Genomic DNA, 18136 nt, shown 5'->3' on the forward strand with positions numbered 1-18136 from the left:
TTTTGAACTACAACAGACTAAAAATCATAACACCGACTCCACGTATTAACCTTTTCAAATCAAGCCTTCTTTATTCAGGTGCGGTCCCATGGAACTCACTGCCTATTTTTCTTAAGCATAAAACAAACACAGACAGCTTCAAAAAAAAAAATTATATGTCGCACATAATGCAACTAAAAATGTGCTGAATGGTTCATCAATTCATTTAAAATGTATGTGCATGTTAAACAAAATTATAATAATATGCAGATCTAAATTAAGTTCTGTTAAAAATTGACACTTTTTATCATTGGAAATTGTACTTAAAATGCAGTATGACAATTTATTTTTAAATTTGTATCTGTATATACAGTTATAATGTATTAAGTTTGATGTGATAGTTCTTTGTTTATATTGTTTTCTGTTCTTGTTGACCCTATATTAGGGCGAGGGCTGGATGTAAAAAAGCAATATTCTTGCTTATCTATTACCCTCGATAATAAAGATTTTGTCTTGTCTTGTCTCTCTCTCTCTCTCTCTCTCTTTCTCTCTCTCTCTCTCTCTCTCTCTCTCTCTCTCTCTCTCTCTCTCTCTCTCTCTCTCTCTCTCTCTCTCTCTCTCTCTCTCTCTCTCTCTCTCTCTCGGCAAGATGAGCAGCAGCGACAGATACAGCACCTATTCAGGTTTTAAAGCCGCCCACAGTCTTGAAAAATATTTGAATGGAATCACCATTAAAAAATTACATCAGATTTCGCCTCGGAATAAACGAGTTGGGTATTAATAAGCGTTATACATTCTGATCATCATCGGTCCATGCCGTATCGCCGGCATATCTCTCTGACCGGATGCATAATTACTGCGCGGAATCTATCAAAATAAGATTACAGAGTTATCTCCCATGTTTTTCGCTAATGTTTCTGAGAATAGACGAACTGAGACGAAAGTGATTGCAGATTGGCCGACTTCGACAGTGATCCCCGTTCTGTTCTTCACAGCTATGATAAAGACATCGTTCTAAGGTTAAAACAAGTCGAAATGTTGAGACTGCTGTGGGAAGGAGACCATAATATTGTTGCATCACTCCCAACTGGTTACGGAAAAAAGTGTCGTCTGCTTCGTAGCCAAAGTTGATTATCACGTGACACTTTTGCCATATTTAGAGTTGTTTGCACAGTAAATACAGCCGCGAAAGATAGCTCGCTTTAAACTGTCTTACATATCAATTCCTTTGTAATTTAAAAATTACACAACACCATGACAAATCATTATTGACGATCGCGAATCTGCTTATATCAATAACACATTACGAAAAGCTCTAAATATGTAAAAAGTAGATTTCCTCTCCAGAGAAGAGGGATAAATGAGACCCGAAGGGAAGTAACTCATTTTACCTGAGTTCAGGATGAAGTGTTATACTGCTGTGAACCCTGCAGATAAGAATTGCCTGTTTTGTCCAGACACCATTGAAGACGAACCGCATTTTTTGTTTGCATGCCCGCTGTATTCAGATCTCCGCGAAAAGTATATATGGAAATGTCAAACGGAAGGTCAAATTGTCCTTCAAACACTTTTGGAAAACCCCTGTACTTACACCACAAGAAATTAAATGTTGCCATGTTCATTTTCTATGCTCTCAAATTAAGGGACGAATGCGTCAATTAAATGAAAGGTACGATTGGCAAATTGAACATTGTTATAGAAAGCGTGTTGACATTGTGTTACCCCCCCCCCACCCACCCAATGCTTGTGTACGGGCTGGTGGCCTCACAAATAAAGCATTTGTTAGTATCAGTGTCAGTATCAGTGTCAGTCTCGACGAGGATGCGGATGAGAAGAATGAGTCTGCGTGCTATGGATTGTGTGGGCGTGTGTGTGTGTGCGTGAGTGAGTTGGATTGTTTGCGGGTGTGGATGTATGTGCGTGTGTGTGTGCATGCGTATACAGGTATGCTTGACGTGGTGTAAATGTATGAGTGAGTGGTGCAGATTAATTTTGTTTGTTTGTATCCCTTTGCATTATTTTGATATGTCAGTTTAAATGTGTTTTTATTCATTTGATATTCGTAAAGATTATGTAGTAGTTGCGATAATGCATGACTAATCTTTACATGTATAACTTTTTTTTCCTTTCTTTTTTTTCCTTGTGTCGGTTTACGATTGTCATTGTATCCATCTTAATACATGTTTAGCTTTAGCAGGGACAGATTGTAAGACTAGGCGTCAGCCTAAAATCTCCATCCTTGAGTAACAAAGTTCGTTCGTTCGTTCGTTCGTTCGTTCGTTCGTTCTCTCTCTCTCTCTCTCTCCCTCTCTCTCTCTCTCTCTCTCTCTCTCTCTCTGCCCAAGAGGGGTGAAACAAGGATGTTTATTGAGCCCTTTGATGCTCTCCTTCTTTATTAATGAACTGGCAACAGAAGTGTCATGTAAGGGAAGACATGGTATACAGTTGATACCTGGTGCGACGGAGATATTCTTGCTACTTTTTGCTGACGATGTTGTTTTGATGTCTAATTCTGTCATAGGTTTACAAAACCAACTGAACAATTTGAAAAGAGAAGCAGATCGCCTGTGCTTATCAGTTAACTTGGATAAAACTGATGTCATGGTGTTCCGTATGGGAGGCCACCTTGCAGCTCACGAGAAATGGTCCTATGGTGGCGAGGCAGTCCGAGTAACCAACTCTTACAAATACCTCGGCATGTTGTTTACTACAAAACTGAGTGTAAATGTTGCTTTGAGTGAGATGTCCAGAAAGGGAAAGAAAGCAGTCATTGAGATACAGAGAACAATGAGAAAACTGAATGTTGCTGATCCATTGGTGTTTTGGAAGATATTTGATGTGCAGGTAGAACCCATTTTAACATACGCAGCCGAAGTCTGGGGGCTAGAGGGCGTCAAGCCAATTGAGCAAGTTCACACTTTTGCTATCAAAAGGTTTTTAAATGTTCCGCTGCATTCCTCAAATACAATGGCGTACGGGGAAATAGGCAGATACCCACTTTTCATAAGAACTGTTGTCAAATGTGTGAAATATTGGCTTAAGTTAACAAGACTTCCGCAAACCAGAATTTGTAAACAGACCTATGAAATGCTCCTTTTGCAACATGAATCTGGCAAGCACAACTGGGTTTCCAAAGTTAAGAAGGTGTTAACTGAAAACGGGTTTGGCATTGTTTGGCTGTGCCAAGGGGCTGGCTACGATAAAGGTTTTGTTTCCCAGTTTAAAGATCGACTGATTTGTATGTATAAGCAAAACTGGCATTGGGAAATGGAGACAAACGAGAAGTATCAATGGTTTTATTCTTTTAAAAGCGTTTTTCAGCCTGAGAAGTACATATTATGTATAGCAAACAAATGGAAAAGAGATGCGCTTGCTAGATTTCGGTTAAGAGCCTGTGGGCTGAGGAGCAATGCTCAGTGGTTTTTAATACAACAGGCACGCGACAGTGCATGCCCGATGTGTGATGGAGGCTGTGAAGACGAGGTACACTTTCTTTTCCACTGTACAGCCTATGCTGATATCCGTGCAAAGTAACGTGTTAAAAAGTTGTTCTGAACCAGCCTCAATGGAAGATGTAACCCGTATCCTAGCCCTGGATGAAGAAAGTGTACTCGAAGCAACTGCACAATTTATTTCTAAGGCACTAAACATGCGCAAAAAGAAACTAGATGAGTCAAGCTGAAATCATTTATGTATAATGCAATTTTTACGTACGCAAATGTTGGACTGGATGGTCTTCTCATTTAAATCGGGTTGCGTGTACATGTATACGCGTGGACTTACACGTGTGCGGGTGTAGTCTATATAAGCGTATATATATATATGTGTGTGTGTGTGTGTGTGTGTGTGTGTGTGTGTGTGTGTGTGTGTGTGTGTGTGTGCGTGCGTGTGTGTGTGTGTGTTTGTTCGTCTGCAGCCATTGTTGTTTTTGTATAGATATGTATTTAGACATGTTCCCCTACTAGCCACGCGAGGGTAACGCCGACTAGTGGTTTATTGGTTTTAAATATTTGTGGTCTGCAGATTGATTGGTTTTATGAGTGTGTGTTAACTGTTGGATCAGTATTTTCCTTTGTGTGTACATACTATACCTTGCTTTTTACCCTTAGTCTTAGATATTTTTGTTTACCTATGGCTTTCGTGTCGGTGTGTTTGTTTGTTCGTACCCATGAACTAGTTTGCTATGTTTTTGTTATTATTAATGTTTTGTTCATTCGTCCTTTTACCCCTTTTATGAATGATGCAGAAATTATTGTTTTACCTTGTCTATAAGGCTTTTATTAGCTAATGACAATAAAGTGTCAAAGCGTCAAAGCGTCTCTCTCTCTCTCTCTCTCTCTCTCTCTCTCTCTCTCTCTCTCTCTCTCTCTCTCTCTCTCTCTCTCTCTATTATTGTATGTGCCTTTCATTGCATGCCTTCACGGTGATTCGTTCATTCTATTCACGTATTGATAGACTGTTCATATCAACATTTGCCAACATTTCACCTACTAACATTCTCCTAAGGCAACAGATTTGAATGAACCTGTTATGTTTTGTGGCCCTTGCCTGCTGAGAGGTAACTTTGCAAAATCAAATCAAAGAAAAATCATTGCATGGTAGTTAACTTTACACTGTAATAATGACATGAATTTGATGTGGTTTGCTATTGATAAAAAGAAGTTCAAGCTGGATCATCAATGCAGGAAAAGGGATGCCACATTGTAACAATGAATGAGTTTTTGATAGTGTATTATGTTGAATAATGTGTTTTGAAGAACATCATATACTCGGTATATAATACCTATATTGTATCAGCTGCACAATAGTGGTCTATTAGGGTATTGCTTACCAGATGTGCAAGAGATTTGTCACTGATCTGATTTATTTGATTATATCAGAAATGGAGTTCCAAAGAAGGGCACCAAAGTATGAGAGAATGGATAGTGTCACCGGTGAATGATCTTACTCTTATTTATGCACTTCTGATTAAACGTGAATCTAGAGGTAGCTGTCAGTCGTCACTTGGTAGCATTGCAAATCCGTTTCATGACTTTAACTACTTCGGACGCGTTGCTTTCTTGCAAACTATAGTCAGCTATAAGGAGCAAGGGACACACAACTAAATACCACAAGTCCAAAGGCCTGAGGCACAAATATTTTTTCTCGATTTTTCTTTGGGGTGATCCAAATACCGCTCTAAATTCACGTCTTCCGATATGCATGACTTTTGACGCCGCCCTGTATATCAGGTTTTTTTTTATCATCAGCATGCCTTTGTGAGAGGCAACATTTATTTATAAAGGAAGAATCGTAATAGGGCGTAACACTAATGTGGAGTTTTTGGTTCCCCGACTAGCCCTACCTTTTATTGCGACTCGTGTACAAGTTTATTGACCCTTGAAAAGAGATAAAACAACAACCTCGATTTGAAGACTTGAGAAGGGAGGCGTCATGTCTCCGTCATTCAGGGGACACAACTCGCACGAGTGACGGGCAATGAAAATCAACATGCACCTGGGTGAGAAAACAAACGAACTGAATATTTGTATCCCCCCCCCCCCCCCCCCCAAACAAAAATAAGTAAACACCTGGGTAAGAAGACAAGCAAACTGAATATGTGTATCCCCCCAAAACAAAAATAAGTAAACAACTGGGTAAGAAGACAAGCAAACTGAATATTTGTATCCCCCAAAACAAAAATTAGATAAATAAATTAATAAATACAACATAATTTTTTTTAAAGATTGAAACGACCGGAAAAAAAATGTGGGTCTTTGTTTATTTTGTCTTTCATAATCCGAAGTGGAAAGAGATTTGCTTTTTTTAAAGGAATAAATTTGACAACACGTTTATGTAAGTTGCCTAATTGTTCCGATGTGTTTGCAATTGCAAAATCCCACACTGTGAAAGCATAGCCAACAGCTGACTAACTATATCCAAGGTGGCCGTATATTCAGGCGTGTATAGGTTTCACTCTGTCTGTTTAATTGGTTCTTTTTGAAATAAGTGTTTCATGGACTTATACGCACTGCGCGTGATATCAAAAGAAAGCTTTGAATATGAGGAACGTTCGAACATTTCGAAGCTAACTGCAGAACAATTAAACAAATGTAATTAAACAAAATTTAAATGAAAAACACGGCGTTAAAAACTGTGTAATGTGACGTGCACTGTGACGTGCAGATGAAGGGCCTGGTGACGAACACGGGCAATGACATCACGGTGGAGCTGCAGGGTGAGGGCTACAGCAGCGTCAACGTCAGCCTTGGTCCCCTGTCGTACCGCTACCGCGCCGCCATGATCAAGTTCCACTTCGCAAACGTCGACAGGCTGGGCTCGGAGCATCGCATTGCTGGCAGGTCCTTCCCCGCGGAGGTCAGTACAATGTGTGTGTGTGTGTGTGTGCGTTCGTGCGTGCGATTTTGTGTGCGTGTGTGTGAAAACTAAAGTCCTATGCCATGCTTGGGACCAGCGATATCTCTTTACAGCTCAGCATGGTACGGGAATTTTGTTTTACGTGGTGTGTCCCCTTCTTCATTCCCTTTATCCACCGTTCTCTGTGAAATGTCGCAAATCGTCTGACAAGTGAGGTAGCTTATTGGCTGCCTTTTTCGAGGAGAAGCCCCCCTCCTCCCCCCTCCCGTAAGTTAAGTACCATCGGAAAATTGGCTCCTGTGTAAGTGTCATTCCCCCTTCCCCTGCATGGGAAAACTCCTCGCTGCGGAAGTACGCCACTATGATACAACAAGTCCACCTCCCCCGTCCAACCTCTTCCCCGTAATATCTAACTGGAGAGAGAGAGAGAGAGAGAGAGAGAGAGAGAGAGAGAGTTTGTGTGTGTGTGTGTGTGTGTGTGTGTGTGTGACTTTATGTCTGTTGGAATCTTAACAGATGTTTTGAACAAAATTCATGAAAATATCAAATGTAAACATTTGTCGTCGCCTTAGTCTTCTTGTGACAGACACATGCAACACAACGCAAATGCTTTTTTTAACCAGTGCCTCTCCGGGAAATTGCCTAGGGACCACCGACTTGGTTCCTGGTGGCAGACGATTTTGTGAAGAGCAGCCAAGCTTGCAAAATCAGCTAATCGCCAGCGGCTGAGCTTTCCTGGACAACCCTTTGTTTTTATCACCCCCATCCTCCCTGACATGCCGCCCCCATCCTCCCTGACATGCCGCCCCCATCCTCCCTGACATGCCGCCCCCATCCTCCCTGACATCCCCCGCCCCCATCCTCCCTGACATGCCGCCCCCATCCTCCCTGACATGCCGCCCCCATCCTCCCTGACATCCCCCGCCCCCATCCTCCCTGACATGCCGCCCCCATCCTCCCTGACATGCCGCCCCCATCCTCCCTGACATGCCCCGCCCATCCTCCCTGACATGCCGCCCCCATCCTCCCTGACATGCCGCCCCCATCCTCCCTGACATGCCGCCCCCATCCTCCCTGACATGCCCCGCCCATCCTCCCTGACATGCCGCCCCCATCCTCCCTGACATGCCGCCCCCATCCTCCCTGACATCCCCCGCCCCCATCCTCCCTGACATGCCGCCCCCATCCTCCCTGACATGCCGCCCCCATCCTCCCTGACATGCCGCCCCCATCCTCCCTGACATGCCGCCCCCATCCTCCCTGACATGCCGCCCCCATCCTCCCTGACATGCCGCCCCCATCCTCCCTGACATGCCGCCCCCATCCTCCCTGACATGCCGCCCCCATCCTCCCTGACATGCCGCCCCCATCCTCCCTGACATGCCGCCCCCATCCTCCCTGACATGCCGCCCCCATCCTCCCTGACATGCCGCCCCCATCCTCCCTGACATGCCGCCCCCATCCTCCCTGACATGCCGCCCCCATCCTCCCTGACATGCCGCCCCCATCCTCCCTGACATGCCGCCCCCATCCTCCCTGACATGCCGCCCCCATCCTCCCTGACATGCCGCCCCCATCCTCCCTGACATGCCGCCCCCATCCTCCCTGACATGCCGCCCCCATCCTCCCTGACATGCCGCCCCCATCCTCCCTGACATGCCGCTCCCATCCTCCCTGACATCCCCCGCCCCCATCCTCCCTGACATGCCGCCCCCATCCTCCCTGACATGCCGCCCCCATCCTCCCTGACATGCCGCCCCCATCCTCCCTGACATGCCGCCCCCATCCTCCCTGACATGCCGCCCCCATCCTCCCTGACATGCCGCCCCCATCCTCCCTGACATGCCGCCCCCATCCTCCCTGACATGCCGCCCCCATCCTCCCTGACATGCCGCCCCCATCCTCCCTGACATGCCGCCCCCATCCTCCCTGACATGCCGCCCCCATCCTCCCTGACATGCCGCCCCCATCCTCCCTGACATCCCCCGCCCCCATCCTCCCTGACATGCCGCCCCCATCCTCCCTGACATGCCGCTCCCATCCTCCCTGACATCCCCCGCCCCCATCCTCCCTGACATGCCGCCCCCATCCTCCCTGACATGCCGCCCCCATCCTCCCTGACATCCCCCGCCCCCATCCTCCCTGACATGCCGCCCCCATCCTCCCTGACATGCCGCCCCCATCCTCCCTGACATGCCGCCCCCATCCTCCCTGACATGCCGCCCCCATCCTCCCTGACATGCCGCCCCCATCCTCCCTGACATGCCGCCCCCATCCTCCCTGACATGCCGCTCCCATCCTCCCTGACATCCCCCGCCCCCATCCTCCCTGACATGCCGCCCCCATCCTCCCTGACATCCCCCGCCCCCATCCTCCCTGACATGCCGCCCCCATCCTCCCTGACATCCCCCGCCCCCATCCTCCCTGACATGCCGCCCCCATCCTCCCTGACATGCCGCCCCCATCCTCCCTGACATGCCGCTCCCATCCTCCCTGACATGCCGCCCCTATCCTCCCTGACATGCCGCCCCCATCCTCCCTGACATCCCCCGCCCCCATCCTCCCTGACATGCCGCCCCCATCCTCCCTGACATGCCGCCCCCATCCTCCCTGACATGCCGCCCCCATCCTCCCTGACATGCCGCCCCCATCCTCCCTGACATGCCGCTCCCCTCTTGGCGAACACTTGCATCCTTTGTGTCGACCTCGCTCTGCGACCTCCACACGCTTAGTGTTGTCGGCGATGACCTTATGAAGGCTGAGGCTAGACCTGCTGCTGGTGCTGGGACTGGTCATATAGCTGGCTAATATTGCTCTTCCTGTCCTGTACCAGTGCTGTCTCTCAGTTGTATTTGGTTGTGTCTGGAGCTTTTGTACTTGTGGAATGATATGACTAGGGTAGCGTTAGTGTCAGTACGAGTGTTTAGGTGGTCGTTCAGATTGCCTCAACTAATACAAAGTGTTTAAACCTGGATGCATTCTATGGACGAAGAGTTACGAGCTGCATGCTGCCAGTGTAGACAACGCCTAGATAATGGTACTCAGATCTCCTCCTCTGTTGCCGCCTCTGCTGATTGCGTTTCGGCTATCGTGGGGTATCAGTGACCAGCTGTCTGGAGACGAATTGTCTGTCTAACTTCCACACTCCGCCGATCCGTTGTCACTGAGTTTACTAATTTGATTCATACAGCACAACTCACCACACTTGATTGTTTTTTACTTGAAAAGAAAATGCCGGGTTGTGATTGCCTTTCAATGTTCGTAAAGCCGAAGATGTAACATCTCTACGCGGCCGCTCTGCTCATCGTCAAGAGAAATGACGGCGGACAGTCAAAAGCCCGCTAAACGGGATTGCTTTCTCCGCTAGACTCTCTCTGGGATTTGTATCAATTACACGCACAGTTGGTGCTGACAAGGCTGAGAGGGCTGGTGATTATATGTGTGTGTATGTGCGCGCGCGCGCGCGCGCGTGTGTGTGTGTGTGTGTGTGTGCTGGTAGTGTCTCGGGAGTTGGACCACTTTAAGGCAGAGTTGTCACTGATAGAAGATGATGTTTGTATTGACCTGTACCTAATGACATTTCTCACACATCTCTTCAGTCGCATTCGGTTCATTAGAGAAATACGATTGATGCTGAAGAATGAGGCGTCGATATGTCGTTGGCAGGTACTGCTGCACTGATCTGCAGACAGGAAGTGGTCCATTTTATTGGTCACAGTTCGTCGAACGCTGAAGAAGAAGAAGAAGAATTGGTCACAGTAACTGGTAAATCGTGTCCGCTGGAGAATCTCACAAACATTTGAAGTATGCCCTTTCCATCATTGTGTTTGTACGTGAAATATCCACAAGCGTAAAGTCATACCTTTAGGTATGGGAACAAGGAAAATTCATGGTGTACTTATTTGGTTTAATTTGATGCCAACTTCCTCCATGGGTTTCAGCTAACGGCTGTAACATTATCACAAATTACACGAGTTCCTTAACGTTGGAAATCTCAGAGAGATGGACAAAGAGCACGCTTGCGCACCACACTCACTCACTGGCATATACACTGATTTACACTCACTCACACACACGCGCGCGCGCGCGCGCGCGAACACACACACATACACACATACACACGCACACACGCACACACGCACACACACACAGACATACACACACACACACACACACACACACACACACACACACACACAAACCCTCTCATCTGTTCAAGTAGAAAAAACATCTTCTCTGTTATTACCATGAACGGAATAACTCCCTGGATTAGCAAGGACACATCAGGAGGAGTGAGGAAGGGTAGGACAAGCGGTGCGTGCACCACGCGTCCCGCCAAGAACGGGCAGCGTGGGAGGGGGGAAGGGGGGGGTGGTGGTAACATCGATTTGCTGCAAGGGAAGGAAGACATGCAGCGATATGATGACATATTCCTTCACCTCGGGTTCAGCCAAGTTTCTAATTGTGTGAGGTTGCCATTCGTCATTCACTGGTTATGGGTTTTGACAAATTGTTGTGTCAGTGATAGCGAATCGTTCAGGCCAAGAAAAGCAGATGAAACTCAAAAACTGATAAATGGCGTAAACAAAAGAGCATTCAGTTTACAGCGAAATAGTGCCAAGACGGCTTGCTTAAAATATTAGTTATATTCGTACGTTTGACATTTTTTTCTCATGTGTTTTACACGACTAGCAAACTCCGCCAGTAGTCATACTCAAATGAAACTTTGGCAAGACTTGTAACAATTATTTGTCTGAATGTATGTAAAGTCGTGGATTTTAATTTTAGATGTAAGCACACAAACCTGTGGCGGGTTTTAAAACATTGTCCGGAAGATTGCATAACATCTGAACGAATATCTGTAAAGATTTAAAATTGTACCCGAAGACGCCTCGTGTGTAGGCATGCGATCCTCAAAGTTTTGAAGCAATCCACAGCGCTTTTTGTCATGGTACCCCTCCGTATTGACGCAAAACCTCCCCATTTTCACCGCTCGTGCAATCGACACATTCATCAGTAGAAATGTAATACTGCAAGAAATACGCAAGATAGCAAAACAAAACAACCTGTTCTGCATAGACATTGAGTTGGTTTTCTCCTCGTATGTAAAAGTAGCCAAGTTGTGCCTTATGAATTTTCCTTGATTTTTGATTGGTTCCTTACGTTTTTTCAGGTCAATTTTGGGGGGCGATCACGTGACCCCTGTACATTAAATCTTTGATCCGAAACATGGTTCAGATAGCCAAGTGAAGTGAAGGGCCTTTCATGGCATAGAAAGTTTGAATGAATAAAAATAGGAAGGAATGCTTAAGTTAGGGTATGAAAGTGGGCATGGGTGCAATAATTTGTTTGCCGAGTTTACTTTCCTGAAATCATCGCTCAAAGGCTGTCGACTCTGCAGCGGTGACTGGGCTGGTGCAGCACGTCCAAGATGAGCAGTTGGTGCAGACCTCTTAGTGGAGGATTGTAGAGGTCCCTGCCCTAGATTAGCAGTGTGATGCACCCGTTGATTGAACAAAACCTCTAACATCTGCTGGATGTATGTGTTTCCTAGACGACCATTGATTTGGTTGGATAGAGACTTTCATTGATATCACGGTTTCTTTGGCTCTTTGGTTAAAGACAGCAATCGTTTAATTGAAGAGTGTAGTTAATAGATTGATCATTTATTATCGATCCTGGGTTGAAGCAGTAAAGACATTCTGAACTTGTCCTCCTGTTTTACATCTCAGAAATCTCTGCTTTTTAGTGGTTTGGAGTTCTGAGGATTGGGTTTAGTCGTCATCAAGGAAAAATTTAATTCCATCCGCATCCGCTCCCTACCCCCCCCCCCCCCCCCCCCCCCGACCTCACTCTCTCGCTCTCCGCCACAAATCCTTTTACTAAGTATATTTCCCACTCCCCGTCTTGCTTGTCCCGCTCTCCTTCAACATTTCTCCTTCACTTTCCTCATATTTCCTGATCAGTATCAAAGCCTTCCTCCTTCCCGCGGCCCCATTCCGCCTGGCGGGCCATGTCTCTTCATCACCCAACACATTTTGCCTCCTTCGCGACGCCCTGGCCAGATCAATGGGGGAAAGTTTACAAGTTCAAAACTTTCCCCACTCTGCCGCGCAAACAAAGGCAAGCGGGGTCCCTAGCGCTCTATATGTTTAATCCGGGCGCTGCAGCAATTACACCTAGGATGGGACAGAGTTTATGGTTGGGTCGATACCAGCCAATCCCCGCAAAGGAGGCAAACGCTGCTGTGGTCAGATGGGTAATCCGGTTTGTTGCCTTTGGCCTCGCCTCGGGCTGGCTTCAGTCGATGGCCAGCGTCAAGCGGAACAAATTCTTATTCTTAAAGCACATCATCATGAACAGTGATTTCAAAATGACCGATTACTTTCGTGCTTTTATAACAAACAATTTGCGGATGCTTTTTTTTAAGTTGCTTTAATCGATTTTATGGGATTGCGTTTTTCTTCAAATATATAGTTAAAGAGGTGGTAGCCTATTCAAATATCCCAAAGTGCGACTGCTGTGCAATCGACTGGTAGTGACGCAAGCAGATGAAAGACTTTACGTTTTCAAGTTCGCAAATGAGCGACAAAGCTGTTCTCTTGGGCTAATCCGAGCATCATGACATCATGTATGTTATGTCTGAAGCTTCTGGGTACACACTCCCTTCACTTTTTTTGCAGCAAGAATGGGCGATGTAGTCCTTGTTTCTAAACGTGATTTGTGCGCTGTCCCAGGTGGGCCAGTAGAGGGCTGAACGCAAGGGGAAACAATCCGCATCAGAGGGGCCGCTAGGCGAACAGTAAGGAGAGGGACAGGCTTGCGAGGGTCGCGAAGACCCACAATTTATTGACCACCGCCGCCGACAGATCGAGGAAAAAACCCACAAGAAGAAGGTTGGGGGATAACGGAGGGGGAGACCGGTGTAACACGAAATTTTTACTCCACGAAAAATTTACTCCGGAGTAAATATTTCGTACGAAATTCTTACTCCGAGTACACTTTTCGTACGAGAAAAGAACTCCCCAAGGCACGAAAAAATTACTCCCTCCACGAAATTTTTACTCTCCATTTTTTTTACTTCCAGTAAAAATCTCGTACGCAAAAATGGGATGCGGGCGAAGGGATAATGCCAATAAGTGATCTCGCGCACACGAATGTCGCGCTACCCTCCTTCCACCCCTTCCACCACCAAGACTAACAGGGGACAAGGGAGTAAAAATGTACACCTGGCATGAGAGGTTAAATTGCTCGTGTTGGGGTGAAATAATTTATTCGTTATTTATTCGTCAGGGGAGTAACATTTTTGTACGAAATGTTTACTCCGAGCTCACCTGTCTTGGGGAGTAATTTTCTCGTGCAATGGGGGAGTGCTTTTTTCGTAAAGGAAGTAACTTTTTCGTACGAAATGTTTACTCCGGAGTAAAAATCTCGTGGGAGTAATTTTCTCGTGTTACACCAGGGGGTTCGGAACTAAGGAGAGGGGCGAGGATGGAGGCGATGTGGTCACTTGCACCTCGGCACTGTCCAGTTCCAGGTATCATAGCCAGAAGAGCAACTAGATTTCTTGTGCCGACGATTGGGAGTTATTGTTATTGGTTTTCCTTGTGTTGGGTCTCTAACGTTGACACTCAGATTTTGAACTCTGCTGAATGTCAATGATTGTGAGGTAAGAGCTGCTTGTCCGCAACAGAACTCTTCAATCACAGAGTCTCTCCTTTAGCCCATCGCCCCTCACATAATTTCAAATGCATATAATCCGATACATGAGTTATCTCCGTATGTACTAATGTATAATTAATTATAAGCACGTCTGCAGGCAAAAATATGAGCAAGACAGTCGTCATATCTTTGTGATAAACACGATTCCCTGACCAAAAATCGTTGGATATATTTCTGTTGAAAGGTGCACAGAATTTGATCTTTAAAGGCGAGGAAAGTGGAAGAGCTGAGCCGTCTGGTTGCCATGGCTGGAGAGATACATCAAGACAAACAGCGTCGTGTCGATCTGCAGCTGCCCAGTTATGTAGAGATTTATGCTGAGCTGCTAGGACATTTTATCACGCCTATTATCCGTTAAAAAAGTGACCAAAGCATTCTCCTTTGCCCTGCAGGCGCAGACTGGCGCACATGCCGAAACAGCACATCTTGAGAGGCGTTATGCCATTGCCCCTTTATGTCAGTAATAACATTTGCTGCTGATTATCTTTTACGTCTTGCTTGCCCAAGGTGGGTTTTTTCTTAACTCTCGTTAGCTTTTCTTTTTGTGTGCCCATTAATTCAGATTAATGGTACATGTATAACAAGTTCACCTGAAAACGGAGTAAATGGCGGGGAAACGGTTATACACGTAAAACCCCCACTCGTGCAAAATACGAGTGTACATGGGAGTTGTAGGTCATGAACACAGAAGAAGAAGAAAAAAAAGAAAGGGAAGAAGAATGATGGTGGAAAATGGCCAGTTGTCCAAGAATGAATTTCAATGTCTTAAATTGGACCTACCTACACTTCCTGTCGGTTATATACACGTAACGGTCATTTGTGGCTCTCCGTTCTTTCTCTTCTTTTCCTGCATGTGCTTTGTTGACAGACGTTCCTAGTGACAGAGTGTGTTTGAGGCTTGCTCTGCAGGCAGTAAATTATGATGGCTCTCTATTTCTTTTATTTCTGCTTATGCTTGTTCTTTTAATGCAATTTTATCTTGATTGCTCGACAAATATATGTAAACAGAAATATGATCAATTTTGTTCTGCTTCCTTTACCCCTCTATCTGTCTGCTGATCTAACACACCGCACTGCCTCCTCTCGTTCCTCTCTTCCTCTTGAATCGTACACTTCTGTCGCTGATAGCAGTGGTAAAAGTAGAACATCCGTTGTAGAATCCCCATTGGTTGTACTTTGAATGATAAAACTGCTTTATGTAAATATTTGAAAGAGCCACTATAAATTAAGCGTTGTTATAATGAAAGTAAAGTTACGACAAACAAACCCAAAATGACTTGAAAGGAACGAATGAGCGACAAAAAGGATGAGTCATGAACAAGGCCAAGAAAAACAAAAGAAAGCCACAGAAAAGACGACGCCCATCTAAGCAAACCAAGAGCGAGATAAAAAAATAAAAAAAAAAAGAGAAAAAAAAGTAACAAACCCAAAACGAAAAAAAAAATCTCAGCGAACATGAAGGAGACAAGGAAGAAGTCCAAGGGGAGGGAAGTCAGGAAGAGCGATTGGGAGAGCAGAGTTGATTGCCCATCCCCGACGCCACAGTGTCGTCCCATGGGACGGGGGAATGAGGGCCCACCCTACCCGCCTCCATTGCTAGAGAGCGGTGATTGAAGCCACGAGACTGACGGACAATAACGGCAAAGAGAGCTATCGCAGATTTGTTGGGATTGGCTTCACGTCTGCAAAACAAATCGCTCCCTTCTCTTGGGCACTAACCCCTCCTCGCCCGGGTCACTCGCCCGCTCAGGGCACGCTGTCGTTTCTTCCTATTCTTTCTCCACAGTAATCTGAGGGCAGACAATGGGTTCCAGAGACTTAGGATGCATACTGGTCTCTTTGACATTCTGAGACGATGGAAAGTTATTTTGATAGATTTCCTGGAAAGTTCGAGATTTTCCAAACGTTGTTCAATAGTGCATATGAAGTGTGTTTGATCTCAATGATTATGAATTTCTGTCCCAGGTTATGATAAACTGCAATATGAGTTGTGTCTACTCCTCTGAGCCGCCGAAATAATGTTTCTCTCGTCGTTAAATTGCCATTACAACCGGAGCGTGCAGAGGCCTGAGACGTTGAGCGTTTTCATTCTGGAGAGTTGTTACGACTGGAATTTACGTGTGTATGTCTGTATGTATGTATATTTACTCCTATCAGAAATTGTGCGTGCTTCTCTCTGTTTACTATCTAGCCTTCACACACACACACAACACTCCAACCAGGCACAAAGACAACACGGTTACAGCCCTTTGCCCATGTACCTCTATTGAAACAATCAACACAACGTAAACATATTATTTCCCATTCATTCTACAAATCACTCTCACTCAACAAGGAAGTTCTATTTCTGTTAACATACAGAAAACTAGCTGCACAGAAATACACACATGTTACTTTCTCATGCAGTCTATAATTCACGTGCACACACGTAGAACACTTCAAGCTTTGTTCCGTGAGAGCCTGTCTGTCTCAAGCAATACTTCTGTCAATATTCATTTCTGTTACACACAGATCAACAAACCACGCACGCTCTACGTCTCGTGTTCGTTTACTTGGGGAACGTATCTCCGCACAGCTATCTCGCTGGTTACTTTTCCCAGTCGTACTCACACATTCAGTGGTACGTACTGATCCACCCCACCCACGCAAACTGTCTTCGCGTGGTGGAATGGGACGGGGTCCCCGTTCTCCAGCGCTTCACGCTGACTCCCTCCTGCGCTCCCACAGCTCACGGCTCGGGACGTAATGGGCGGAACCTCCCGTCTCGCCTCCCCACTTCCGCGACCCACTCGGCCCGGGATGCTAAAATACACAAGTTTAAACTACCATGAGTCTCCATACTTGAATAAACTTTTCTGACATTCTTTATCACTACCGTCAACTAACTTATGCGGTTACAGTATATACACCCGCTTAATCATAAGCGACTTCATTTCCGAAAAACATGTAAACATTCCCTTTTCAACAATGGCTGACATCAGCGCACGCTTTTTAGCCAATTCACACATGACTCTCCCGGTCATTTCTCAAGTCAATATTTCCGAGCAAAATAATATCTCCGAGCAAAATATCAATTCAATAAATACCTGTAAACACAGCAGTTGAATCCACCGATTCAATACCGCGGCACGAGTCCAACGACCTCTAGTGCCCGGTGAGAAACTTTACCCAACAGGAGACCCGTCTTGTCTTTTCAACGGTCTGGAAAGCTCTGCTGTCTAATCTCCCTACAAACGTGACCTCAGTTAATACTCTTCTCTGATTGGTCACATCTCACACGTGACAGCACTGCATTGCGCGGACAATATTTCACCGTGCGGTGCCTACTCAAAGTTCGTGGCCCATGAAATGTTGTACACCTGCGTCACATAACTCCAATATACAATTATGTGCAAATCCGTTTGTCACAAGAGTAAAGTGCAAAGAAGAGACTCCGCATTCAGAGAGGTCTTCATCAGCCAAGCGTTCACTTTGTATATCTATCTATTTATCTATCTAACTATGTATCTATTTATCTATCTATCAATCTATATTCTTTAGTTTAAAAGTACGTCAGCTTCTGAATCTCATATTTATAACTCTTTATCTGTACATTCCATTCGAAATTGTTCCAGTCTGTTTGTTGTTACGCTCCGCGGGCATTACCGTCGTAAAGATAGTTTATTAAACCACGGATTACAACAGCAGAGCTTTTCCATATGATGCTCGCGATCAAATCAGCAAATAGGGAAAGTTAACCTGTGTAAGTCAGACGAAACATGTTGGTTTCAAGTAGCTGTCTGACAGTCTGTCTGTTTCGTGCCAGCTGAGGAAGAAGTGTACCGGAAAACAGTTACATTTTAACAACTGGTCGATGTGAATGCGTGATATATTGTGTAAAAAATTCCATCTCACACGGCATAAAGCGCATTGAACTTCGGATAAGGCGCTATATAAATAAAGAGAATTATTATTATTAACTAGGCCAAGTTTCCCCCAGTCAGTGTTGAAACTCTTTCACAGCCCTCGCGATATACAGACATGAAATGGAATACCGGCACTTGAAAGAGAGGCTGTCCATGCCAGTGGAAGCCTTGTA

The 18136-nt window shown here is 45.6% G+C and overlaps 1 protein-coding gene across 1 annotated transcript in view; it reads left to right on the forward strand.

Annotated features, from left to right (window-relative positions):
• LOC138968504 (carbonic anhydrase-related protein 10-like) overlaps positions 1–18136 on the forward strand; it is a 65512-nt gene that overhangs the window by 33124 nt on the left and 14252 nt on the right. Inside the window, exon 4 of the mRNA XM_070341073.1 lies at positions 6145–6336. Coding sequence (XP_070197174.1) covers positions 6145–6336 — 192 coding nt within the window. The remainder of the gene's footprint in view (positions 1–6144; positions 6337–18136) is intronic.

This window comes from Littorina saxatilis, linkage group LG6, assembly GCF_037325665.1.
Source record: "Littorina saxatilis isolate snail1 linkage group LG6, US_GU_Lsax_2.0, whole genome shotgun sequence".
In the NCBI taxonomy this organism is placed as follows: Eukaryota; Metazoa; Mollusca; class Gastropoda; order Littorinimorpha; family Littorinidae; genus Littorina; species Littorina saxatilis.